The sequence below is a fragment of the Tiliqua scincoides genome, chromosome 7 (genome assembly GCF_035046505.1).
Source record: "Tiliqua scincoides isolate rTilSci1 chromosome 7, rTilSci1.hap2, whole genome shotgun sequence".
In the NCBI taxonomy this organism is placed as follows: domain Eukaryota; kingdom Metazoa; phylum Chordata; class Lepidosauria; order Squamata; family Scincidae; genus Tiliqua; species Tiliqua scincoides.
Genome location: NC_089827.1, coordinates 45,279,907 through 45,307,348, shown reverse-complemented (window position 1 = coordinate 45,307,348; position 27,442 = coordinate 45,279,907). Strand labels below are relative to the sequence as shown.

The following is a 27,442-nucleotide window of genomic DNA, read 5'->3' as shown; positions in this document are numbered from 1 at the left end:
GTTGTACAAGGCCCACAGGATTGAGCTGCGAGCCTTGTAACACTGCCCCTGGAACTTCTCATTGCTTAGGGATGTGGGAAGTGTGTGACAATACAACACAGGTAACAGACTATAGTGTTTTTGTTGTGTTCATCCCATAACAGTTGAGAGACAGAAAACAGGTAAGAAGAGACATGGTACTGGATCAACTTCAAACTTACCTCCTGTCAGTTATCAAATCATATTTAAAAAACAGAAACTCTCAACAGTTCCATTCCCAGCTGAGATTCTGGATTGCATAAAGACATTGCTGAGAACAATGCCAGGGCACTTAGCACTGCCTGTAGCATCAATCAAGGAGCGATTTTATGAATAGAGTGACAGAAGTGTCTAATTTTAATGTACAAGGAACATCAAGGAGTGAAATTGACACATCCTCCTCTGCACCAGAAAGCATGCAAGGAATGCTTTTTTAGGAACAGAAAAAGAACATGACAACTAGGAAATGAAAACTGTCAGGAATCATGGCCCAAACAGAAAATCATAAATGCCAAGGGTGAAGGTCTGTATCTCGGCTTGGCAAATGATCTTCACCGTTTATTTCATTTGTACAGGCTTTGTTACAATTACACATACTGCCCCTTTGCACAAGCATGAAGATACCTAAAATGGGGCCCAGTGCCCTCCATGATGCAATTAGTTGCCCCACATAAGTGAATCCAGTATACGTCATGGGATGTGATATGATTTGGCCAACATCAAGGCATGTTTGCATAGATTTTGTTTTCCAGCTGCTTAGCCCAGTTGTTCCCAAACTGTAGATTGGGACCCATTGGTGGGTCACGACCTGATGTCTGGTGAGTCCTGCAGAGCCTCCAATGAAAACACTGGTGATGGAAAGATCAGGTAACTTATTGCCTCAAGCCTTGAGGCTCTTACAAAATCAGATGGCTGCTAATTTCCCTGCAAAGAGCGCAGCTCCTGCAGTTTCTAATATAGCTGCTAATTGCCCTGCAAATAGCTCAGCTCCTGCAGTATGCAAGCATGTATACATATAGGGAGAGCAATGTTTGAGCATCTTTTTTCTGGTTATTATTATTTGTAAATAAATACATAAAAATATTTTATTCTAGATCTCTCTCTCTCTCTCTCTCTCTCTCTCTCTCTCTCTCTCTCTCTCTTTTAGTCTGGTAAACGTAGGTGGGTCCCAATAGAGTGTCATTTTAAAAAGTGGTGCTAAAAAGTTTGGGAACTACTTAGCTAGTACATGGGCAGCAAAGGCCCCATTCACTTCTAAAGTGGAGGATGGAGATGTGAGCTATATAGGAACTGGTTGACAGAAACGTACTATTGAAAAATAGTCTGCCACAAGTGGGAAGGGGTTTAGCACTTCTCACCCTTTTGCTGCTTTGGCTCTTCAAATCAGATCCTACAACCACCACTTCACCTTCCCCCCCGCCCCCCCCACACACACACATACACACTTTTTATATATGATTTGAGTATATTTGGATTTAAACACATATCTCTGCCATCATTAAGAACTGGTGCAGTCGATACTTCTTGTTCTAAACCAACTCTACATGAGTAAGAATCTAGGAGCTCACAGTATATCCCAAAACTCAGATCTGGGCCTGAGCCCAAGTTTCTCCACTGGCTCAAATCCTCAAAAGCTGAGCTCTTGGCTGGAATTTGGTCCCAATATGCAGTGGCAAACCTCCCCTCGAGGCGCCGTGGGGCAAAGCTCCATGACACTGCCCCCCCCACACTCACCTGGACCAATACGGAGCCTCATGCGTCTCCAGGACCAACAGGACAAGCCATCTGAGGCTTCCCCGCAGTCTTAAAGTGGAAAACCAGAAGTATAGTTTCAGACCGCATTGGGAGTCTCATTAAGGTTTCCCATGCAGTCCTGGAGTTGTGCGAGTTCCATTCCCAGGGCATTTGCCCCATGCAGCTAATGGGAGGTCTGCTGTCGCCAATATGCAGTCTGCTAAGTGCTACACCTATGCACTAAGAATACAAAGAAACAGTATTGGACCTTGCTCCAGCCTGCAACAGTAAATCAGCCAAATTCTCGCTGTTCCTTGCCCGCTGGTGTCACTGGGCCTGTAAGAAAGACATATTTTTGCCCTCTTTGAATTAACCAACTTAATAATAAAAGTGTTGAATGCTAAGGGATCCCAGCCGGAAAGAAAAGTGGCTAAGAAAGCTCTAATGATGTTTTCAGGATTCATTGCTTAATACAGTCTCATTGGTATGCGCGGGGAGGCGGGCTGAGGAATGAATATGAGCATTTTAATTGGAACACTTTATATCCTCTTTATATTTTATGCTATTATGAAACAGGCCCGCTTATGAAAAGGAGTCATCTTTCAAGTCTCCTGATCCCAAACAAGCAATAAAGGCACCAGAAAAAGCATTTCCGCATCACTGTTGTGTATCTCCAGAGCACACTTGGCTTCACTCTGGAGTGCATGCCAGGGAAAAGAATATCCTGTTGACATGAGCAGGCAAAAAAAGTGAAAGGATCATAGATATTTATGAGCGGAAAGGGCTTCTGGTGCCATCTGGTTTAGTCCACTGCACCAAAGCCAGATCTAATAAGGCATGATCACCAGTTATTGGCTCCCTTCTCCTCTCTGCAACACCATGACATTTTCTCATCCTTGCAGCCCAGTCCTACCTAACTGTCTGCATGGCAATACAGTGGCTCTAACATGGTGTCCGCTGTATATCGGGGGGAGTTTTGGCATGTTGAGGCCTTTGCAGGGGAAGGGAACATTTGTTTCCCTCCCTTGGTGTAAACCATTACTGCCACCATGGGTCAACTCGGACCTATGCTAGCAATACTGCTGGCACAAGTCTGCATTGACTGGTGAAGGCAGATCAGGCCCTGGAAGAGGGTTAGGATTCAATGGGTGCAGCTGCTGCTGAACCTGTCCCCTTTCCGAATGCAATCTGAACTCTTCTCTGCCCCTGTTGCCTCCTCATTCCACTCGCTCCCTACCTGACACCTGTGCAATCCTGTTGGTGGTGGGGGGCATCTGCTCTTCATCATCATATGGACCCCACTACTCGCTGCTTATGACAGCAGGCAGGTCACACTTGCTGACACAGTCATGTCTGTGACAGCCATAAAGCTGTTTATATCACTAGAATACTCATCCTGAAGGTGTGAACAGACCCTAAGAGCCCCGATATGAACAGAGGTGGGTTCGTAGCTGGGGTTCATCAGGAACAGATTGGAGCTTTTTGCACTGCTGTCCTCACTCAAAGAGCAGCAGAGCTTGTTTACAGATGGGATGGGGACATTAGGGGACATTAAATGAGAACACACACACACACACACACACACACCCTGCCAGCAGCTCTGCCAAAAAGACTTGAACTTGAGTCAAACCAAGTCTCAAAAATGCTCTGGACAAGTCCCCACAGCTGCTCATTAAGACGTGAGCACAAGTAGAGTCAAAGGGGGTGGAGGGGCAGTGCTAGTTTTGAGTTGAGCCGCAGTGAATTGGCACATCTCTGCTTATAAGAACATAAGAAGAGCCTCACTCTGCTCACTCCTTGGATTGGACAAGAAAGAAGGGGGTTGAGCAGAAGAGGGAGGAGAGGAGATTGTTGTGTTGGAAGAGAAGTAGGAAAGGCAAATGTGTGCTGTGCGAACAGCTCCGATACTATGGCCATTACATCAGCAGCAGAGGTTGTGGGTCTCAGAGACTGTCTAGGTTTGGATTCAGAGGCGGCTGCCTTCAAGCCTATAGCATGGCCTTGACAGAGGAAAAATGGTACAGCTCTAGTCACTAGTTGCAGCATTTTATTTTTCTGGGGAAAAAAGGTCAAAAATGGAACTTTGGCCTTTGCAGTAAAGTGCAAAAGCAATAACATGAGAAAAATTGCAGTCATAATTAACGACAAATTGGCTGAACTTCTTTGTCCTCTCTTGCAGTAGAAAAGTCAGGAATGAAAATCAAAATGGATAGCAAATATTTGGCAACCAAGATTAAAAAAAACAAATGATACCAACTAATACAAGCCCTCCAGGGGATGCAGAACATTTATCAAAAGGCTTAGTGATGTAAACTAAATCTGTTCTGCTTATTTCAGCTCAGTGGTTTAGCCAATCACAGTGAGTGGTTCAGAGGTGCTTGCTTGCCTGAAGATCTTGCAGTTTCCATAAATACAAGATAATGGGTTTTATTAATTGAAAGCATGAGGAAGCGATGAGCAGGTCGAAGAGCAAGCACAGTCTCAGTTCAGCCCATCAATTCAGGCTTCACCCAAATTCATTAAAGTTTTCCTGTACTACATACACTGATGTTCTGTTGCTAAATGGAAATCACCACCATATAGGGGGTTTCCTCTATTTCAGTGCATAAACAACTGTTATTAGCTGGAAACATTAGTGAGCGGAATAACATTAGTATTTCCGCTCATAGCATTAGTAATGTGGAAAATCACAGTTCCCAGAGATCTTAGTGCTGGTGAATTCTGCTTGGTAAAGCTTTGGGGTTGATGAAGGCCCGAGGAGTAGCCCTTCCCTTAATTTCCCACTCATCGAGCCACTGCTGATGGGAGATGGATTTGGGGGAAAGGGAGGGGTGGAAGTTGCAAGGAGAAGGAAAGAAACCAATTGCTGAGATGGCTGGAGTTAGTACAGAGTTTTCAAGGAAGGGCTTGGAATTCTGTGCTTAGAAAGAACACATCTATATCCAAATCAAAATGGGAGGACAGGGATCACTATCTCTGGCCTTCAACATCATTGCACAACTTGGACTGTGCTAAAGCTATTGAATGAATTAGCTGGTAGTGTTTTGTTTTGTTTTGCACTCTCTCTCTCTTCCACCCCCCCCCCCCAACCCTCTGCAACAGTCTTCATGGAAAACCCATTGCTGGATCCAAAAAAATTGGCTACCTCCATGTGAGTCTCCATCTTTCACAGCTTTGTCAGTTGCCGGGATGTTTTTGTACTGCAAGATATGGCAAGGGGTGCACATGTTATTTCACCCTAGGAACCACAGCAATGAAGGCAAGCTCTGGGCAAGATGACAAATGTCTGACAAAGATGACAAAGTGCCCCAAAAAAGCAGCACTGCAGGTGTGAGCCATGAAATGTACAGCACTGAAGCAGTCTAATTGACGGAGCTTCTAGTACATCGCAGTGGCAATCATATGAATCCCATTGTTCCTGCAGACCAGAAAAAGCATCCCTGTGTTGTCATGGAAACCACAAAGCATTTAACTAATTAACACATCAATTAGCTGTCTCACTGAACTGCTGTGACTCAGAACCTACGCAGACTACCATGTCATGAGGGCATTGGCTTAGCAGATTATAGTGCCACTATATTTTACTCCACCTGAGGGTAACCTGTAAGTAGCATCTAACACAAATGTTAGAACTATGGAGGATGTGGAACTAATAACAATGGAGGGCAAGGGGAAGAATGCAATCTAGGGTTCATATTATGATCTGAAATGAGTGTTTTAAATTTTAAAGAAGCTTTTGGCAACTTGAACAGTTTTCTTCCTTTCTCTCAAGACCAGTTTTTCTACAGATGCCATTTCAGAATAAAGCAGCTGCAAATGATGGTAACGATATCATCAGGGCAGACAATCTTACCACTTTTAAAATTTATTTCATTTTCAGCCTGACTCCATTCCAAATGTTCAGAGTGGGGGATCAGTAACCCATTTTTGCCCAACCCACAGGTATACATATTTAACCCCCGTTGCGTCTATGCAGTGTTGGGTGAAAATGGTTTAAACTAGTGGTTCTCAAAGTGGTGGGTCGTGACTCACCACTGGAACCAAAATGGGTCACTTTCCCCTTATGGGGAGTGACCTATAAATTGGTGTCCAAATAACACTGCAGCAATTTTGGAGCTGCGGGCACCCAGGTGCATTTCAACCTTCCCTAGAGGGTCCTGGAGGCCCACAGCCCCCTCTGCGAGCCTCCCCTCCCCTCCACCGCAGTGGACTCCAGTTTGCAGTTGGAGCCCACTTCCAGTTTCAGAAACTCCACACTCTGGAACTCTGACCTCAAACCGGAAGTGGGCTCTGACTGCAGATCAGAGACCACTGTAGCAGACGGGAGGTTCGCGGAGGGGGCTGCAAGCCTCCAGGACCCTCCGGAGGCTGCACAGTCCCCCCAGGTATGTTGAAAAGTTCCCTTACTCATGGGAAAATTCATGTTCCCTTATGTTGTGGAGGCCTCCACAACTACCCTTCCACCACAAGATGCAGTGCACACCCCATTGGCATGGCTACACCAGGGTTGGAAAGTTGGATAGGATTGGGCCCTATATCAGTCTGGGCAGGGGAAATAAAATACATGTGCAGACTAGGCCCTGACCGCTGTCAAATAAACTGAAAAATAAACATGCCAGCATATTGCAGGCAGTGACCCATGTTCTTATGTACTGCCAGACTAAGAAACAATGTAGCTATGATAATGTATTGATAGTATATGCATGTCCAAGGAGCCAGTGTGGGGTACTATAGTGGTTAAAAGAGTTGGACCAGGAAAACCTGGTTTCAAAGTCCTGCTCAGCCATTAGGTCAGGCAGCCATACTTGTTATCTAATCCTATAGGGTTGTTGTGTCAAAGTGGAGAGTATCCAAAGTGGAGAGTACACGTATACACTTGTGTTTCACCCCGGGTGTCCTGATAGCAGCATATAAACGTGCTAAATCAGTGTTTCCCAAATGTTTTAGCACAGGAGGCCCTTTAAAATGTCAATCTATTGTGACACAAAAGGAGTGACCTAGAAAGAAATAATATCATTTATTAATAATAATTACTTAATAATAATAATTGGGATCATGTGCTCCTGAGGCTGCTAGAAATCTTACTTATAGTATGTGTGTGTAGACATTTGCTAGACTCTCTCAAATTGAGTTCAAGGACTGTTCCCCCCAAACCTTTGCAATCATTCATGGTACCCAGAAGGCTGAACTGGAGAGCAAGATGTGCATTTAGGGACTTCCAGGCCAGACAAAAGGCTGAAACTGGGTTCACACATGCCAATCTACGGCATGCCAATTAGTTGAGAAAATGGGAAAATGTGACATTTTGATTTGGGGGTATGAAGTTTACCTCATACCACAGGTTAGTATTCCAGCTAATGATTTTCTTCTGCAAACTGGGCAAGGGTGCTTACAAAGTTGTGTTTTTTTAATATATTCTAAAAACTTTTATGACCTACCAAAAATCAGTTCACAACCCATTGGTACATCCCAACCCACAGTTTGGGGAACACTGTACTAAACACATTCAATGTAACTATAGCAATGCAACTGAACAGGTGGACCTCTTCTTATCCATCTTATAAGAGATGTGGTGCTTTGATAGTTACTCAGGGCCAGTTCTCTACAGAGTGCAGCAGGTATGACTGGATCTGGATCCCTAACTTAGAGGGATGCATAGAGGCACTGCCTCTACAATCAGTTGATCTTGCTGTCCCTTATAATATAAGACCAACTCAGTATGTGCAAATGCAGTACGACCAGGAGATGGCAGGTGTAAACATGACTGACATATCTTCAGAGTTAACACTTAGAACACAAAGATGGCTACTGGAAGATTTTCCATTTAGCAGATACTCTAGGTGAAAATAGAAACAGTATTTTTCATGAAGGAAACCACAACGGTTTCCACATGGACAATTTGTACTGCTGATATGAAAAAGCTGAAGTCACAGTTGGGGTCCCTCTTGATTACAGTGCATTTTGGACTGGCGAACCCAGGGAGGCCCCCCGCCGCCGCCCCTTAGCACAAAAACTAGAAGACCTGCAGGCAAATAAATGGAAACACATTGTATGTGTGATACAAAAGCAATTAGCAAATTGATTGAAATGTCTTTTGTAAAAGGTGAGAAAATACTGAATAAGTGCAATCACGGGAAGGGGACCCCACAAAGTGGTCTTGATGTCAAATACAAAATAAAAATTGTATGGCATTGCAAAAGATTGACAGGTTGACAATGAAAGTAACTTTCATTGAAAAATGAAATCGTTAAGATCAAACTACAACTGGATGTTTTAATTACCTTCTTTTATGCCTTCTAAAGGGGATTGGACAAACTTCTGGAGGAAAAGTCCATCACAGGTTACAAGCTGTGGATATGTGCAACCTTCTGATTGTAGGCTGCCTCAGAATGCCAGATGCGAGGGAGCAGACCAGAATGCAGGTCTCTTGTCTTTTGTGCTCCCTGAGGCATCTGGTGGGCCACTGTGAGATACAGGAGGCTGGACTTCATGGGCCTCTGGTCTGATCCAGTGGGGCTCTTCTTATGCTCAGATGCAAGGGAGGGCACCAAGATGCAGGTCTCTTGTTGTCTTGTGTGCTTCCTGAGGCATCTGGTGGGCCGCTGTAAGATATAGGAAGCTGGACGTAATAGGTCTTTAGCCTGATCCAGTGGGGGGACTTGCCTTATGTTCTCTTATTCAGTTCACCTAAGCAGCACTTGAAGAAGACCTACCTGGCTACCCAAAGACATCCTTCCTCTTCCATTTCCACTGTTGTTGCCTTTTTTTAAAGGCCTTTCTCCTTTGTCATGTCCTTTCGGACTGAAAACCTGCAAGACACCACATTAGGCTTATGTGCACTTCACTTTTGTGTTGTTTTCAGTGGAAAACATTTTCAGAATAATAACTGTAGCAATCAGGGCATTGTTCTGGATGGCATGCACAGTCAACACCATCAAAAATTGCATTTGGGGAACTTCAGCCCATTAAAATCAATAGGCTTTGATGTGCTTAACGCTGTGTTGGATTGGAACCAGTACTCTTACGGTACATTTACATAGTCATCATCCAACAAGGCAAGGATAGTATAATAGGTTGAAAGTGCTCTTATTGCTTTTATTGAAAAAAAATCATTCAAAAACAATTTCAATTTACTTAAGGGAACAACCCCCTAATGTTTTGTTTATTACGCTGGAGATCAGGAAAAGTTCACTGATTCACTAACAAAAGAGCAAATAATTTGTAGCTTCCCGACCAGAACTGAATATTGCCAAATACACCTTCCCACATATCAGCATTCAGTAAGTGATGCCTACGCAGCCATTGGGAGGGGAGGGCACAGAGTTTGGGAAAACTGATCCTCGCATCCTGTTTTTCTGCAAGATTGTGGGGGAGGGGTCTCTAACAGGATTTCCCTGACTGTCCAGTTGCCCACACGCAGGCTGTCTAAGGGCCCGATCCTGAACATTGCACGCTGGCTCACTGCCGGTGCGCAGTATCACAAACATACCGTAAGGAACGCCTGCAACACTTACTGCCTGACCAGTGCCAGCACTGGCAGAGCCCATGCTGAGCCAGCACCAGGCAGAGGATGGGTGACTACCGTCTGGAGCTCCAGGTGAGATCTGGGCGTTGGCGAGGTGAGTGGGGGTGTTCCGGGGAGGAGGGGGAAGGCGGAAAGAAAGCATGGTGGGGAGGGAGGGGGCAGAGATGGCAGCAGGCCCTGCTGCCATATCCTGACCCCCTTGAGCAGGTGCAGATCAGAGCTGCACCTCAATAGCAGGTGCAGATCAGAGGAGACCCATCAGGGCCATCTAGGGTTTACACAGGGTAAGGAAGCATACTCTAAGTAGCACCACCAGAGTTTCCTAGCCCCTTGGGATGCAGCAGTAGCCATTTTAGTGCTGCTGCAGCCCTGGGCAGGGCATTTTAGTGCTGCTGCAGCCTTGAGCAGGTGCAGATCAGAGCTGCACCTCAATAGCAGGTGCAGATCAGAGGAGACCCATCAGGACCATCTAGGGTTTACACAGGATAAGGGAGCATACCCTAAGTAGCACCACCAGAGTTTCCCAGCCCCTTGGGATGCAGCGGTAGCCATTTGAGTGCTGCTGCAGCCCTGGGCGCTAGGAAGCTCAAGATCCAGCTGCCTGTTCAGAAATACAACAAAAATTTCTTATCGGTCATCTTTTCCCTAGCTTTAGTCGTCCCATTCTCAGTATATTCCTCCAGGATTTGCCTTGTAAACCCTTTAAAATTATTGTTGTTCTCCACTGACTTTTTTCTCCAAATTGTCACTGTTCTTCTTGAGCTGAATTGTTGAGTTATCTTCTTGGCTTATCTAGTATCGCTGGTAATTCTTCTCTCAAGAGAACAATAACAATAATGGAAACATGTTAAATGTGAGCTGTGATTTTCTTCTTATCATTTTTCGCCATAGAAAAGTGATATTTTTCCCCTGGAGATAATCAAAGTGAATTTCTTTGCCTTTTTGTATGCAGGCACAATTCTTTCCGGAGGCATTTGCCCAGGCAAATGCAGGTGTCCAGCGTCGATTTTAACATGGGGACAGATCCCGTTTTACAAAGGGGGGAGACAACTACCAGCATTGGGAGGATAAAACCGGAACTTTACAAACAGAAGTCTGTGGACTCAGAAGGCAAGAAAGAAGATGTGAAAATCTGTGGGAAACTTAACTTTACCCTCAAGTACGATTATGAAAATGAACTGCTTGTGGTTACCATTGTCAAAGCCTTGGAACTACCTGCTAAAGACTTCACGGGTACATCAGACCCCTATGTGAAAATCTACCTTCTTCCAGACAGAAAAAAGAAGTTTCAGACACGGGTGCACAGAAAGACTTTAAATCCTGTCTTTGATGAAACCTTTCAGTTTCCCGTAGCATATGATCAGCTTTGTAACAGGAAACTACATTTCAGTGTATATGATTTCGACAGATTTTCTAGGCATGATATGATTGGGGAAGTTATTCTTGATAACTTTTTTGAAGTCTCTGATCTCTCCAGAGAGGCCTCAGTGTGGAAAGACATCCACTGTGCCACTACAGTAAGTTGCATGTTTCAATAATGTTGTAGTAAGTGGAACATCTACAGAATTTTCGGGAGGGTTTTGTCCTTGGTGGGAAAGCCACACAGCTCATCAGCACACTCAAGACGACCTCAGATGCCATTTTCTTTCTTCAGTCAGTTCCATGTAAAACACTGCTTTGTAATTGGATGGCATGATAGAGGGTATGAGTGTTTTTCCATCCCATCCTGCCCCAGCTCTTTCATAAACATATCAAAAAGTGCCCATCCCCATATAAATCCTTATGGGATCCACTGATGACTCTTCCCCAGTATGAAGAATCATCTGTATCTGTTCTTGCCCATTGTTTCCTCCCTGCAGACAAGTAACTAATTTAAAAGTCAGCCCATTATCATCCTGTGGCTGCTTGGGAGCATATTGTCAGGGCTGGCCCATCTGTGAGACTGACTGAGATGGTCACCTCAGGCACCATATTTCAGGAAGACATCCACTGCAGCAACCCACTTGCCTCCACTTTTCCTTCTCTCCTCACTCCCTCAGTTTAGAAAGGAAGAGGGGGTTGAATGGAAGAAAGGGGAGTGGTAGGCTAGAGCATTTGAGACCCCCTTTCCTAATCTGGGCAACAGAAGGAACAGAAGTTAACATATCACCAGGCAAGAAGGGGTGGCATTTGTCATGCCACCTGAGGTGACAGGAGGTCTGCGCATGATCTTGTATATTGTGAGGGACTTTGTTAAAGTTGGACAGGACAAGCATCTAGTCATGAAAGTAAATGTACTCAAGTTTATGAAAAACCAAACATCCTTTCTGCATTCAGAACCATAGGAGTGGGATGTGGAAGAGCTGAGATCTCAGCTCCTTCTACCAATATTAGATGAACTGCCACCTGATATCAGAGGTCTACAAGCACAAATCAGCAGAAGCAGCATCAGGAGTTGGCATTGCTCAGCGGTCTCCAAGGGCCCAGGGCACTCAGAAGGAGCAGTTTCCAGTTCCTGAGGCCACCTTGGGCCCCTTCATGTGTGGTTGGTTGGTTCTTTCTCTTGGCTGAAAGAATCACTCCATCACCACCTCCTCTTTCCCACCCCATCCTCAAATTTCTCTATGATGTCCCAGGGGTCTCTGGGAGAAAGCTCTCATTTGTGGATGGGAGGGTGCTGAAAGAGGCACCAATAGAACATGGCTTGGTGTTGGTGTTCCTTTCAGTCCCATTGGCAGTAAATAGTTCCAGGTCAGCTGGTCCTGGAACTATTGTCCACGCGATAGATTGCACTATGTAGCATTCTTTAGACCTGTACGCTTCCTGCTTGCTGCCACTATGCATCAATTCATGATCTGATTCTTTCTGTTCCTGATCCCCAAGCCCAGTTCCTAGTAGCTAGTGGTAGTGATGTCACTCCTAACTTCTTATATGGGTCACCCTTTTCACTTATTGCTTCTTTGAGCTGCTTGCTCTGCTGCAAGCAGGCTTCTGTTAGACCTTGTTGTTGGTTGGTACTGTAGCATTACCTGACTTTTATTTCCCTGAGATATGCCATTTCCTTAGAGTTTATCCTGAAAAGACCATTCACTACTCCAGTAGCTGACAGACATCTTTCTTGAGAAGCAAACTGGTTTTCTGAACAATATACGGTAGATCCATATCAGCATATGGTAGGAAGAACACTTTTACAAAGACTACTGGATGTAGTATCCTATACAAGATGATTACCTAAACTGGAAAAGTTAAGCATCAATATCTAGAAATAGGCTTAAAGCAAGGAGGCCGATTCCCATGGTAAGTTGCATGTTCTGGTTAGTCATGTTTTCACAGTTTCACATTTGGGTTCTTTAAGAGTGTTTGGGCTGATGGAATTCATGAGTACTCAATTTTGCTTTTGTCACATCTATTGGTCATGGTGTTTTTGACATACTATCCATAAAAAATGGTTCAAGCTTTGATCTGGATTAGGGATGCTATGGAAATCCCAGTCAGGCTTGGTTTCTAGTGCAGATATTGAAATTCTGCTCAAGCAGACACATATTTGGCAACAAACTACATTAAGCCCATCATTAACAGATAGATTACATTAGAAAGTAGACCAGAAGTATCCCTTTTCAGTTGACAAAACAGGTGAGGAGGGAGCAATCCAGCTCAGGACTGTGGCATCAACAAGTCCCTTCTTCACCTGTTTACTAATTGCTTCTTCTTTGTGAATGCTTTTCAGATTTTAAAAAAAATGGATGCGGTTGGAAGCAAAGTCTCTAGTATAAGCTCAGAGGAAGGCTGAAGGGAGCAGTAGAGAAAATGACTTGCTTTACCCCCACCTCTCTAGCCAGCCCAGACAAATCCTTTCCTTGAAGGGGTGAAATTGACAAGCAGCTTGAAACACCTTATCAATTTCACCTCTACAGCAAAAAGCCTTCTCACTAGAGTTTGTCAGTTCCCCCTCTGCTCTTTGCAGCCTTTATGGTCAGGTCTACTTAATGCAGTGGAAATCTATCTGCAAGTCAGTTCCTATAAGGCAGAGGTGAAACTGACAAGCAATCTGAAACCTGTTGTCAGTTTCAAGCTCAGAAGTCAAGGGGCTTCTGGGCTTGCACCAGAGTTTGGGCAGGGCATAAATTTATTGGTTTCACTGCAGTCCTTTGTAACCTTTGTGACCAGATTAGATGATTGTGCTGACAAATCTGTTGTCTTTCCAGACCTAATCTACCCTCCCCCTACCCCATCACCTCCCTGTTCCACCCTCCCCCACCCTAAATCTACCCTCTCCCCACCCTGGCTACTCCCCCCCTCCAACTTACGGGTTTCGAGGGATTGGTTGGTGCAGGCAGGAAGGCATGTCAAGTAATGGTCCAATCCTATCCAATTTTCCAATGCTAGTGCATCCATGTCAATGGGGCGTGCCCTGTGTCCTGTGGTGGGGAGACAGTCACAAAGGCCTTCTCAAGGTACGGAAACATTTTTTCCTTTACCTCAGGGCTGCATTGCGGTTGCACTGGTGCTGGAAAGTTGGATAGGATTGGGCCCTAATACATCATCTCTTTTCCGTTTTTTAATTATCCAGTCATGGGTTCCCCCAGTCCAGATCAGGAGATGGCATGGAGTAGGGGGAGTTCCCTCTCTTCCCTGTGCTGCTTTCCAAATGAAATTTGTCCCTCTCCAAGCATCTGTTTGCTCTGGGATAGAAGTTGCCATTTGCATTCTATTTTTCTTTTTTCTTCCAAGAATGAATAACAGCTGGGCTGGACTTTTGTTGGATGGACTTTTGTTGGGAAAATGGCACAGGGGGAAGAGTTTAAAGAAAAGCTCTGTGTTATAGTTCTGATCTAGACTGGGGCCCCTTACAGCTGCAATTTTAATAAAATGACAAGACAGAAAGAATTAGGCGTGTCTCATCACATCTAGTTTGACCATCAATGTGGCATTTTTGTTTATAGATATTGCCCGAGCATATGCACTCCATAACTGTGTAACACCTGCCCTTCTTGCTAGATGACGTCAAACTTTATTACAGAGCTTGACTACTTCTGCAGGGTGTGGGATTAAGTGCTGGTGGTACCCAGTAGCTGATGGAAGCTAAGTTGTGAATCAATTCAAATCTCACTCCTGCCATGAAATCATTGGGTAGCCTATGGCAAGTCACTCCCTCTCAGTCTCAGGCCCCTCATCTGCAGTATGACAGTAATGAAACACTCCGATTTCAGGGTTGTTGTAAGTATCAAGCTAATGGTCAAAACTGTCAAGAAGATACAGGTGAAGTGCTTTGAACACTCAAAGGACCTATACAAATGGCAAATGCTATTATTGAAGGGGGTAACTTGGTGTGGCAAAACATCTTCCTGGCCCAAATTTACTATCAAGGGTGTCAAACCTAAGGTTCACAGGAGCTCATTATCTGGCCCACATGATAATTGGGCTCTCTCAGCACCACCCTTTTAGCAGTGCCACATCTGCCAAGGCTCTGGGAGGGAGGACAGAAGGAGGCCTCAGAAGGCAAGGAACCCTTCAGAGGAAGGTACAGACCAAGAGGGGTGAGAAACAGAGTTGCTGCTAAAGTGCTGGGAGAGCCCAATTATCAGGCAGGCCACCCTTTCAGCAGTGTCTCTTCTGCTGTGATGAAAACTTCACAGAGCACCTCTCAACTGCTGAGCTGCAAAGTGATTCCTTGGCAGAATCAGTGCTGCTGAAAGGGCAGTCCATGTTGAAAGGGTGACCCATGTGATAATTGGGCTCTCTCAGCACCACCCTTTCAACAGTGTGATATCTGCCAAGGCTCTGGGATGGAGAGAGAGAGAGAGATGGAAGGAGGCCTCAGAAGGCAAAAAACACTACAGGGGAAGGCACAGACCAAGAGGGGTGAGGGAGGGAGATGTTGCTAAGGTGCTGGGAGAGTCAAATTATCATGTGGGCCACCCTTTCAGCAGTGCCACTTCTGCTGGGGTGTCACTTAGCAGAGTGCCTTTGCTGAGCAGCAAAGTAATGCCTTGGCAGAAGCAGCACTGCTGAAAGGGCACACCCTGTGATAACTGGGCTCTCCCAGCATGATAACTGGGGTCTCCCATAACATGAAAATATGATCAATGACTTCTCTCATTTGCAGCTAATGAGTTCCTAATGAATTCCTAAGTAGGTGAGAAAAAAGTGCTTATTTCAGGTCATCGTCTGCTTAATAACATCACTTCCTGCTTAATGATTTCACTTCTCCCCCCCCCCCCCAAAAAGCAGGCATCATGGATGCTATTTGGCCTGCCATTGGCAGAGCATGGGTAATAAAAGCTGAGTGGTACATTATTGCTGTTCTTGGCTTCTGACATGAGTACAAGTCCCTTCTGAGACACACAAAGACAATTACGGTGCTTTACTGCGATTTGGTGTTAATGAGCTGCTTTTTTAGAATTTTGAATCATAGGCTTGCCTCTTTGCAAAAGAGAGCAGGGAAAAAACTCAGTCTGAATTCTAAAACCATTCCATAGGAATGTTTCTGCATGTAGCAAGTAATGCTTTCAGTATAGCTTTGAACAATTTAGTATTGTTTTATCATGTTATTTGTAAGACACCTTGAGTGCCCTTAGCAGGGTAGAAAGGCGGGGTGTGAATTCTATAAATAAATAAATAATTTTCAGGAATGGACCTTTTCCTGCAAGGCCAGCTCCAGAGATAAGGCACAGAGGACACTGTCTTATACTGAGTCGGATTATTAATCCATCTAGCTCAATATTATCTATGGTGATTGGTGGTGGCTCTCCAGAATGTTCAGAATATTTCTGAGTCTATCTCTAGACCGTTGCGTACCTGCCATAGACCAAGACGGGGTAAAAAGCCCCAGGCGCCAGCTGCTAGGACCCCGCAGAAGCCTCTCTGAGGCTCCCGATGGGGGCGAAAACTGTGCTTCCAGAAAACCGGAAGCACAGTTTATAGAATCAGGGAACCTCACAGAGGCTTCCCTGAGGTGGGCAGAGGTTGCATGAGGCTCCGTGAGCCTCTGGTAAGTGGGGGGGGCAGATTTCTGCACAGGGGGGCAGCAATAGCCTGCTGAGGGCTGCCATTGCGGAGCTTTGCCCCAGGCACGGGGCTGAGGTGGTCTGAGGCTGCCTCTAGATGCCAGGCATTGAAGCAGGGATCTCCAACGTGTAAAAGGTCTGCGAAATCATGCAAAAGGACTGCATGGGCTTGACCACTGAGCTGCAGTCCTATCACCCCCCTGAGAAATGCTCACATAGGTAGCATCTTAGAAAGTGCTTGTCTTACATGGAGCCCAAAGCAAGTCAATGGTTGACGACCATTCTTCCCCTTTGTGAATGCAGCTGCTAAACCTGCCTTCTGGCAGGACAAACTTAGGGGAGGAACCGCTTATTCCTCTAGATTCTGAGCCTCACCCTTAGGTGCAGAAAGATACATTTAAGACTGAGTTAATATGAACTCTGTCCTGGCACTTCTTTCCCATGCCAGAAACCACTGAACTAAAGAGCAGTAGTGCCTCTGAGCAAGTGCAAAACACATTTCTTGCACTGCTGTGCAATCACAGACTCTTGAAACAAGGCTTCTGGGCCAAAAGTTATAGGCAGGCCTCCATCTTTCATCTTTTTAGAAACTGAGGGCAGATAGAGATGTCACTTGGGAGATGCATGATCAAACCTCCTTTCTTTTTTTTAACTGGAAAACAACCACGATTGGAAGGGAGGGACTGATTTTGAATGGAGCAGCAGCACTGGGGAGGGTGTACGGAACCCTTTTGCCCTGCATGGTTTCCTTGATAGAATCTGTCCCCCCAGTGGGGGGGGGAGGGCGGAAGGGCAAGAACCTGTTCAGTGTGCATCTTTCTCCCCCCCCCCCCTTAGGACAGGACACCAGCTTCTTCAAGGGAGGGATGAAGGACGCCTAGCAGGTTCTTCAAGGGAGAGGTAATGAAGTGCAGGAGAAAAGGTCTAAACACTTCTCCTATTCTGGTGTCCTGTCAAATTCAGTCCCTGCCCTGCACAGATGCTTTAAAGGAAACCCCATATGGAAATTCAGTCCTGACTCTCACATATCCCATCGGTTTTGCTCCAAAGACCACTTTGCTCAGGACACAGCAACAAACCACTCACATGGATCACTGTGCACACTGCGCACAAAATCTTTGTGCCATCTGACAAGAGGACCTGAGTGATAAACATGCATTTGTCATGTTTACATTTAATATCTTTGGGTGTGCATTTAAAAATCATAAAAAAACACAGAGTGTGAACAGGACCCAAGAACTTCCTGTCTAACGGAATGCATTTGAGGTTTCCACACCGCCATCATCTTCCAAGAAGCCCTGTGGATGAACCCCAAAGAAGCAGCTTCTCTTCCTGGTCATTACGCCTCTCTTATTCTTCATTCTGTTGTGTTTGCAGGAATCATCTGGATATTGGTGAAAATGCCCTTGATACATACAGGGTGCAATCCTAGCTTGCAAGTCCCTAGCGCCGGCCCAGGAGGGTCATAAACGTGCCGTAAAGCATGTTTGCGCCTCCTCTAGAGTCGGCTGGGCCAGCGCAGGGACGTGCACCAGCCCACAAAGGCTGAATCCAGCCTCTGTGCTGACTCTGACAGGAAGCCTTGCGTCGGCCAAGCTCAGCCAATGCAAGGCTCTGGGGTGGGCAGGGAGGAGGCAGGAGGGAGGCATTCTGAGGTGGGGAGAGGGCGGGCAAAGGGTGGTCCTGGGAGTGGGAGGGTGGGTGGGGAGTGGGAGGTGGGGCTGGGACTTGGCAGATATGCTGGATCCTAGCTCCCATTCCCAAGCAGCGCAGAGCAGCTGCAAGCCACTCTGCTCTCCATGGACTTATGCCACCTCTGGAGATGGCACAAGTCCAAGGAGACCCATTGGGGCTGCAGTGGCTTACCCGGGGGTAAGGGGAAAAGTTTCTCCTTACCTCCGGCTGAGCCATTTGGGGCCTCTATCTCGCACTAGATACAACGCAGGCCTCCTGGCCTGCCTGTTCCAGCGCAAGATAGGATTGCACTCACAGTGTCTCTGATGCACACTGCAAGAATTTCTTTGTCCATTTCACAACAGTCTCCCACCTGGGCAGCAGTTTTGCTGACAGATCTTTTTCCTCCAAGAAGCTTTTGTTTGCACATCATATGACTGTGACACAGCACACACAAAAGCTGTCCTGAAAGGTTGTTTGAAACATGCAGTGAGATTAACAGCAATCTGATCTCTTGTAGAACATCTTCTAAACATGACAACATAGGGGTTTTTACTATAACAGGACTGTGTACTGTAGGCAAAGTGAAGTCAGGTCTAATTCCAACAATGATGCACAGTAAGAAGGGAACAATATTTACAGTACTGTTGAACATCTTGCAATCTCACCCTTTCTCATTTAACCAAACCCATTTAACTCCATCCCATCTTTGGTCATACCCCTTCCATATTTTATTTGAGTTTCATTTGTGCAACAGTATAAGAGGTTTGCTTTTTAAAAAAAACCTGACCCCACCAATTCTTCTGGGTTTTTTTTTTCTGTGTGAAGTGGAGAGATGAAAGTGTTTTTCAACATTGTCTGCAGAGTGTTAGGGTCACCCACTTTTATGTCCCAGGAGGGCAAAGTTCACTGTTTTAGGGAAACTGAGGCACTGAAATTGTTTGCAGGGTATTCTACCCCTCTCCCCTCCCCATAATTATATCTCAACAAGCACATGACTGCAAACCCACATTTAAAGAGCATGCAAATGTGGAGGTAAGCGTACTTGTAGACATGAATGGGTTGGCAAGACTGTATAATCTTTCTTGCACCAAGACAAGTTTCTTTCTAGCTGGCCTTAATTCCAATTTCAGAGACTACGTGAGCAAAAATTGTTTAAAATTACTAATGGGACATTTGCAGGAAAGAGCTGTGAGTGATGAAGGGCTAATCCTTCCCAGCTGTCAGTTATCCCCGGCAAATGATCTCCTGCCCCCACATTAGTGTTTCAAGGAAAATATGGGGTTGGAGATGCTGTGTTTCCCTTCATGACTTGTAATGACTCACTAGATTCTAAAATTAAATAAATCCATTGGAGAACTGGATTGAGGATTGTGACCTCAGCTCGGATATCCTTCCACATACAAAACATTGTCTTCTGTTTGACATTATAACCCTAATCTTATGCTTCCCTTAATTTAGGATAATTTGCTAAGCATTTTTTCCCTAGAGCAGATTGTTTTCATTGAAACTTTCTCAAAAGTAGACTGGCAGCAACTGTTACCCTGCACATGCCTGATCTTGTCTGATCTTGGAAGCTAAGCAGGGTCAGGCCTGGATAGTACTTGGATGGGAGACCACCTGGGAATACCGGGTGCTGTAGGCTTATACCATAGTCTTTCGAGACTGAAGGTTGCTAACCAACCAAAAGTAGACTAGGCATGTTACTCAAAACTGGATAGAGATCAGTTTTAGGGTCCAATCTAGAAACTCCTAATCCTGCTTAAATCACACAGAAATCTAATAAAATAATAATAAACTTTATTTATATCCCGCCCTTCTCCCTAAAGGGACCCAGGGCGGCTACATGATGGATTAAAACACAGCCCAGTCCTTATGTGCCCTGGAGCATGCAGGCTGGCACGCAGGGTTGGGGCCCAAAGTGGCTCAGCTCGGGGCAAGGGGAATCGCTTCCCTTACCCTGGGTAAAGCCACAACAGCCCCAATGGGGCTATTCGGATCTGCGCCACCTCAAGAGGTGGCGCAGATCTGAGCAGTCCAGAGCTGTCCAAAGCTGCCCAGGAACGGGGATAGGATCCAACATAAGTGCCAGATTTTGGCCCCACCCCCTGTCACCCACCACCCACCCACGGGTCCACCCATCACCTGCCCGCCCCCACCCCAAAACCCTCCCGCCCTCCCCACACACACCCCGAACACCATGACAGCCTAGCTCGGCTGGTGTGGGCCTACCTTTTGTGCCGGCTGAGTTGGGCTTGCACCAGCCTCCTTCCTCTCCTGGTGGCACAAAAGTGCTTTATGGCACTTGCGCCAGCGATTGCGTTCTTAAAGTAACTGATCAATGAACTAAATGGTGCGTCCATAATTTTTAGGGATGAGGTTATAGCTAAATGGTAGACCACCTGGTTTGTATCCAGAAGGTCTCAGGTTCAGTCCCTGATGTCTCCAGTTATGGCTGGAACCCCAGAGATACTGCCAGTCAGTATAAAACAAGACTGAGCCGGCTGGACATTATATATAGCAGCTTTCTATGACAGTGTGCTGTTAGTGATGAATAAAAAAGAAAAACACACCTGCTAGGGTGTGTTGTGAGCTTTGAAGAGTAGTAACATTGCAGAACATGTGTCTGAAACAAGAGCTGGAGGGATAAGCTGGCAGCAATTTGAATGAGTGGAAAAACCCAACTGAGCTTCTTTCATGCTCATAATTTTGGCAGAGCCCTCATGACAGCACCTCAGTGATAGGACAAGGCAATCCTCCTACCAATGATTTCCTATCTCAAAATGGTTCCAGAACTTGGAGTAATATCTGCTGGAAGAACCATGACCTCTTGTTCTGCTTTTTTCAGGAGAGCATAGATTTGGGGGAAATCATGTTTTCCCTCTGCTATTTGCCAACGGCGGGGCGGATGACCCTCACAGTTATCAAGTGCAGAAATCTGAAAGCCATGGACATCACTGGCTGCTCAGGTAAGGACATGCCAGTTCATATTTTGAATCCATGGGGGAATCAATGAGGATTTGGAGGTGCTTGATGTTGCGTTCAGAATGACTGAGGCTCAAAGACTTTGCGTGTTACACTGTTATACTTTCCTTTGAGTTTTAAACCAGGGATGTGCTGTTGTTGTTGTTGTTGTTTGTTGTTGTTAAACAGTATTTATATCCCACTTTTCAACAGAAAAGTTCTCAAAGCAGTTTACAGGCGAAGTCCCATAATTAAAAGGCTTCCTAATCCAGGGATGTCAAACATAAGGCCCACAGGCTGGATGTGTCCCATGAATGCTCTTTATCAGATTGTGTGATAGTTGAGATCTCCCAGCAGTACCATCAGTTGCTGAGCTGCAAAGTATGATGCATGGGCAGAAGCAGTACTGCTACAAGGGCAGCCCACATGATAACTAGGCTCTCCCTATCTTAAAAATATTATCAAGATTTGCAGATTTTCTCTTCTGTCATTTTCAAGGTCAATGAATTCATAGGTGCTTCTGGTCAGTTTCTTGCTACTAATGTCACTAGTTACGTAACTTCCAGCCCTCAGTAGATACAATGAATGCTGTTCAGTTCCTTGTGTGAAATGAGTTTGACACCCTGACATCATCCCTAACTGCACTGTACCTGCCAATTGTGACCACCTGGCTAACAAACACTTGACCCATTCAGGCGTTCTGAAGTAGGCTAAATAGTAGCCTACTAAATAAATAAGTAGGCTCCCTGACCCTGGTCAACTGGGCAAGACAGCAAAAAATTCCTTGAACTTTTGAGGCACCATTGCAGATAGCTACCCCAGCTCCACCTCTGTGGTTGTGGCAGCCCCAATGAGCTAGCTACTGATGTGAGGCTTGGCTTCATGCTGGGAAGTGCTGCTGTAAAGCTCCTATCTCCAGGGGGTTGACCTCATAGCTCAATGGTAGAGCACATGGTTTGTGAGTAAAACGTTCCAGGTTCAAGTTGGCACATCTTTGCTTAAAAAGATCTTGAATACCTATGAAATCCCCTGCCTGAATCCTTGGAAAAATACTAGCAGCAGGTGGAATTTTCTACCAGATTGTTATGGCTTGTCATGATAAGAATCTCATCTTTCTGTGTTGAATTTGCAAAATTGTTTCATGTCGTTTTGATTTGGTTTGCTGCCTTCAGCACGGAAAAGCTCAAGGAAAAGCATGGAAAAGCAAGCTGTAAAATCTGCTGAATCCAGCTTCCTTCCTGTTTTCTCAGATCCATACGTCAAAGTATCCTTGATGTGTGACGGTCGGCGATTGAAAAAGAGAAAAACAACTACAAAGAAAAACACACTCAATCCAGTATATAGCGAGGCCATTATTTTTGATATCCCTCCAGAGAATGTGGACCAAGTCAGCCTCTCCATTGCAGTTATGGACTATGACCGGTATGTAGCATTTTGCTCTTCCTAGACATTAATTTTTGGCACATGTTATCTGATAACTGTAATTTTGTAATTACATGTAACTTTACCAGTAGATGACTTCAGAGCTGGCCCAAGACCAAACGGCACCCCCAGTCTTCAGCGCCTTCCTCCATTTGTCCAACTTCTGAATTGCATTTTAATTTGTAATTAGATCTGTAATTAATTTAATTTGCAGCCCTTTTCATGGTTTTGATGCACAGTCTGCATGCATGATTTATCCCTGTCCTATAAGAGGGCAGATTTATCCACAGGGATTTCAAGATGTGTATTTATTCATTATATAAATAAAAAAGACATCTGTTTTCTCTGATCTTATAGTCACTTCTTAAATGTTAAGAATACTGAAATCCCCAGCACTTCCCAGTCCCAGTCTCTGGGTCACCTGCCCTTCTGTCTAGCCTTGGTATGTAGATTTAAAAAGCCTGATAGGGCCCAATTCTATTCCCTCAGTACACTAGTGTACTGTCAGTCTGCAGTCTGCAGAGCATAAAGATAGCAGCTGTGTGTATGCGTGGGGAGAGGGGATGATCATGATCAGGGCAGTGACATGGACACAGGGCAGTAAGAGTTTACACAGTTGCCTCTGCACAGTCCCAATAGGAATCACACGTACCCTCCCAGTACATGTGCCTCCCAGTGGCTGCTTCCCTCTCTCCCTGGGCAAACAGCAATAGGGGGAATCTGGTTTGAGACAGCAGGTAGAACAAAGGATCAAAGGCTCCATGTCACGATCACTCCCCTCCCCCATGTATGGCTACTAGTTATATTATCAAAAGCAAGCACATCAGCTCCAATCATGGGCTTAATGCTATGTGTAGTTTGCCCCTAAAATTATTGGGGGGGGGTGCTTCAAGTGGTGTTTGTAGCTCCTTGTCCTTCTCTGTTACTAATAAAAGTGGAAAAAATGTTCCAAAATAAGAAAAATAAATCAAATATTCTTCAGTGGCATAATGCATACAGGTTATGGAATTCAGCTTTTCTTGTTGCAGAATTGGATTACCTTACCCCACATTTTTTGCTTTTTCTGTGCAGAATATACACAGAATTGTCGCATTGTCGATAAAGTGTTGGTTTTTATATTATTATTATTATTATTAACAGTATTTATATACCGCTTTTCAACTAAAAGTTCACAAAGCGGTTTACAGAGAAAAATCAAATAACTAAATGGCTCCCTGTCCCAAAAGGGCTCACAATCTAAAAAGATGCAAATGAATACCAGCAGACAGCCACTAGAACAGACAGTGCTGGGGTGAGGTGGGCCAGTTACTCTCCCCCTGCTAAAAAAAAGGAGCACCCACTTGAAAAAGTGCCTCTTACCCAATTAGCAGGGGTTATACATTCCTTTCTCTTTCTTTCATCCTAGAGTAGGACACAATGAGGTGATTGGAGTTTGTCGGACCGGACTTGATGCAGAAGGACTTGGAAGAGACCACTGGAATGAAATGTTGGCCTACCCCCGCAAGCCGATAACCCATTGGCATCCTTTAGTGGAGGTAAGCAAAATCACAGTGTCTTTGCAGCCTGCTAGTCCTCATTATCCCTTCGTATTTAATATATTCACTCCAGTGAGCTCTGTATTTCATAAGGCAGCGTGGTTGTAAGGCAAGCCTTAAATAATGAAGACGTGTAGAGCACCATATGAAAGTCACTAGAAGTCATTCCTGAAAGTATGTTCAAAAGCAAAGCTCAAAATACTGATTTTTACATTTCCCATCTCATATCTTTGAAAAAGCCTCTTTGATTAAAATGCATGTGCTCCAACTGTTCTTCCCAATCTCCAATTTCTCCCATTTGTCCCTGGTAAATCACTGTTCCTATTTGCCAAATGGTAAATCACATTTCCTTTTAGAAATGCCTTGATAAACATTCAATGTCAGTTATGTATTGGCATTCTTTGAGGTTCACCTTCCTCCCTAGAAATATTTAGAAACCAAGGGGCCGATCCACCAGCACGCACTGTTGCAAATGTGCTATAAGGCACACTTGCGGCAGTTAGCACCAGCCCAGCGCTGCAGCAGACTCGGCACGAGCCCGCACTGGGCCAGCACTGGTCAGAGGCTGGCTGGCCACTGCCCGGTGCAATGTGAGAAGCACTGGGCAGCGAAGAGGTAAATCGGGGCATGGTAAATCGGGGTGTGGAGGGAGGCATTCCAGGGCGGGTAAGGGCAGGGAGAAGATGTGGCAGGGGGAGGAAGCAGGGGGCGGGACCAGTGGAGCTCTGCTCCGCCAGATCTAAAACCATTTGTATTGGGCCTCTTGGCTCGACATGGGACTGCTTTACTCTGCATATGCCTGACACATTCAGGATGTTGCGGCGGCCATTTTGGCGCCACTGCAGGTCTGGGTGCCACTGGGTTCAGGATTGGGCTGTGAATCTCCAAGGGAGTACTGGCCACATTCTCATCCCCTCTAACATTTCACATATGAAAAAAGGACTATGCATGCAATACCCCAATTTCCAAACCAAGTATCACTAGCTGAGCTCTCTCCTTCCTAACTACACTTTGCTGGAGCTGAACATTGCCTTTCATATGCTGTCACCCGTCTAGAGAAGCAAAACTACCTTCAAACAGATTATCAACCTTTGAAATGATGCTCAGCAGCTGCACCGTGTAACACGGCAGGATAGGGGTTGTAGTGGCAGGGGAGAGTTAATCCTTCCTCAGTACCCTTTTTCCTTATCTAAATTCTCATCCGTCCTTCCATCTGGGAAGCTACCTCACTGGGGAAAACCTAGGGATCCCCTGTTTCTGTACCCTGACTTTAGTGCACTCCTTTCATACAAAACATTCAAACCAAATACTGTTTTTTTATTAAAAGCGATCATTTGTTCCAGTTGCCAGGCCGCGCAACCAGTTTTGACAGTCAAGGATCTTGTTCTTCACCAAAACCGCCACTGACCCCCTAGAGGAGGAGTGGGTTCCTGGTGTCCAGTGTGATGAGCTGATCATTCCTATTGTGACTGAAGGTTTGGCTCCAACTGATGACCTGTGTCCATCTCTTTGCATTGTAATATGTTGTATTTCTACTACATTGTGCCATCATCTCTGGTTCCTAGTTTTCCATTCTATTTCACTTGAACACTGGATATGGTTGTCATGAAAAGGAACCTTCGGTTGCCATTTCTTTTGTGGTATGAACAAGCTCTCTGAAGAATATCTGCTATAAGGTCTTGAAAACATCTTAATCTCACTCTAGTATTCCTTTCATGAAAGCACAAATTGCATCATTTCACATTTCCTTCTGTGCTTGCTTTTAGTCCAACACTCCTTTAAATTCTAGCAATCTTAGATACGATGCAGAGGAAAATCCCCTGTTGGCTTCGGAGTGTATACCCTACAGGTTATTGTCGCCAAGCCCAGCTTCCTAAGGAGCATACTGATACAACACAGGTGTTTACAAATGTCCATTCACATGTTTCATTCACATGTTACAGCTGAAGATGTACACTAGGTTTCTTTTGAAGTCCTCACCCCCTTTCACCATGGATCTGCTTTCAGGGAAGGCCCAACAGTGGACGGGATTCAAAGAACTGCATAGATAGCTTCAAATGTCCACTAACAGTCCCAAGCTTTGCCATCTTTCCTTCTGCAGTCCCCTTGCAAAAACTGCCCTAGAATGTTGGGAAAGTTGCTGCCTTTGAATGGGTTCCTAGTGGGATGTTTATTTTTGCTCTGTTTCCTGAAAGGGGGGGAGGATTAAGAGTAGCTGCTTAGCAAAGGAGTCAGCAGCAATGCAAGTCCTAGAATTGGCAAAGGGGTTTTGTTCTCTCCCTGTTGCTACCCAGCTTGGTCTGCCCCCAAGCTGAGCAAAACTGCAACTGCAAAGCCACTGATGAGGACCAGGCTAGGCAAAAAGACCAGGTACAAAAGATTCATCTCTGTTTTTTCCCTCTTAAAAAAGGGACATACCCATCCCAAAGAGGAACCTTCCAACTGGTATAAGAAAGACCGGAGTAAACTTAAATGGTCATATGCCACTGAAGTTGATGGTTACAACCAGAAATGGAAAGCCTTTGGCATCTTCCTCAGGGATGGATCGGGGGGGGGGGGGGAGCATGGGTGCATGCTCCCCCGATCCCTGCCCAAACTGTCACACCAGTGAGGAACGCCACGTATCAGGATAGTGGCAGCCTAAGTACATCTGGGAGCCCAAGTCTACCAGCTGAAGTGGCAGAATGAGAGCCCAGGTCTATCCAGCAGGTAGATCTGGGCTCCAAATCTGAACAGGAGCCCAGGTCTACCCACCCAGCAAACCTTGGCCACAGAGGCCAGTTCAACTGGGAACCCAAATCCACCCACTTGGTTGACCTGGGCTCTGGAGTTAAGGTAGTGCTCACCCCCCCCCCCAAAAAAAAACCACCCCTGATCTTCCTCCACCTTTTGTTTTAAAGCCATCAGCAATGCAGGAAAGCAGTGAGTGCCTCTTTCAAGATGTCCCAAGATTGCCTTTTGGTCTCGGATTGCACATCAGTGTCATGCATTAGAAGGGAAGGGATCTCAGCCCACAAATACAGCCAATGCATTGCTACTTCCCTGTAAAACTCACTTGTTGGACAGCAGATGCAAAAGCATCCATAACTAGCCTCTGCTGAGCCAGCAGTGAGAAAAGGTGGTCTCACTGGCTACTAGAAAGAATGATTAGCTACCAACCCTGGCCAAAATGTATGGACCCATGCTTTACTATATTGTTTGTGATGGCCCTTGCATTAGTCATGTGACTGCATTCATACAAATGAACCAGGGGCGGATAAACATATGAAGCTGCCTTCTGCTCAGAAAGACCATTGGTCCATTTAGTTCAGTATTGTCTGCAGTGATTGGCAGCAGTTCTCCAGGGTTTGGGAGGGGGTCTTTCCTAGTCCTCCCTATTGGTGTCAGGAGCTGAACGTGAGTGTTTGCATACAAAAGCATTCACTCTACCACTGAACTACATTCCCTTTCCTTTTCCCTTCCAAAGTCTCTAAGGGCACAATCCTAACCCCTTATGTCAGTACTTTCCAGCACTGGTATTGCGGAGCCAATGGGACATATGCTACATCCTGCAGTTGGGTGTCACTCATGAGGGCCTCCTCAAA

The 27,442-nt window shown here is 45.4% G+C and overlaps 1 protein-coding gene and 1 pseudogene across 1 annotated transcript in view; both read left to right on the top strand.

Moving 5' to 3' along the window:
• Window positions 1–25,273, top strand: part of SYT10 (synaptotagmin 10) — a 37,142-nt gene extending 11,869 nt beyond the window's left edge. Inside the window, exons 3-7 of the mRNA XM_066634016.1 lie at window positions 10,230–10,794; window positions 20,786–20,906; window positions 22,152–22,323; window positions 23,729–23,858; window positions 25,202–25,273. Coding sequence (XP_066490113.1) covers window positions 10,230–10,794; window positions 20,786–20,906; window positions 22,152–22,323; window positions 23,729–23,858; window positions 25,202–25,273 — 1,060 coding nt within the window. The remainder of the gene's footprint in view (window positions 1–10,229; window positions 10,795–20,785; window positions 20,907–22,151; window positions 22,324–23,728; window positions 23,859–25,201) is intronic.
• On the top strand, window positions 19,463–19,582 carry LOC136658250 (5S ribosomal RNA; annotated as a pseudogene).
• Window positions 25,274–27,442: the final 2,169 nt, after the last annotated feature.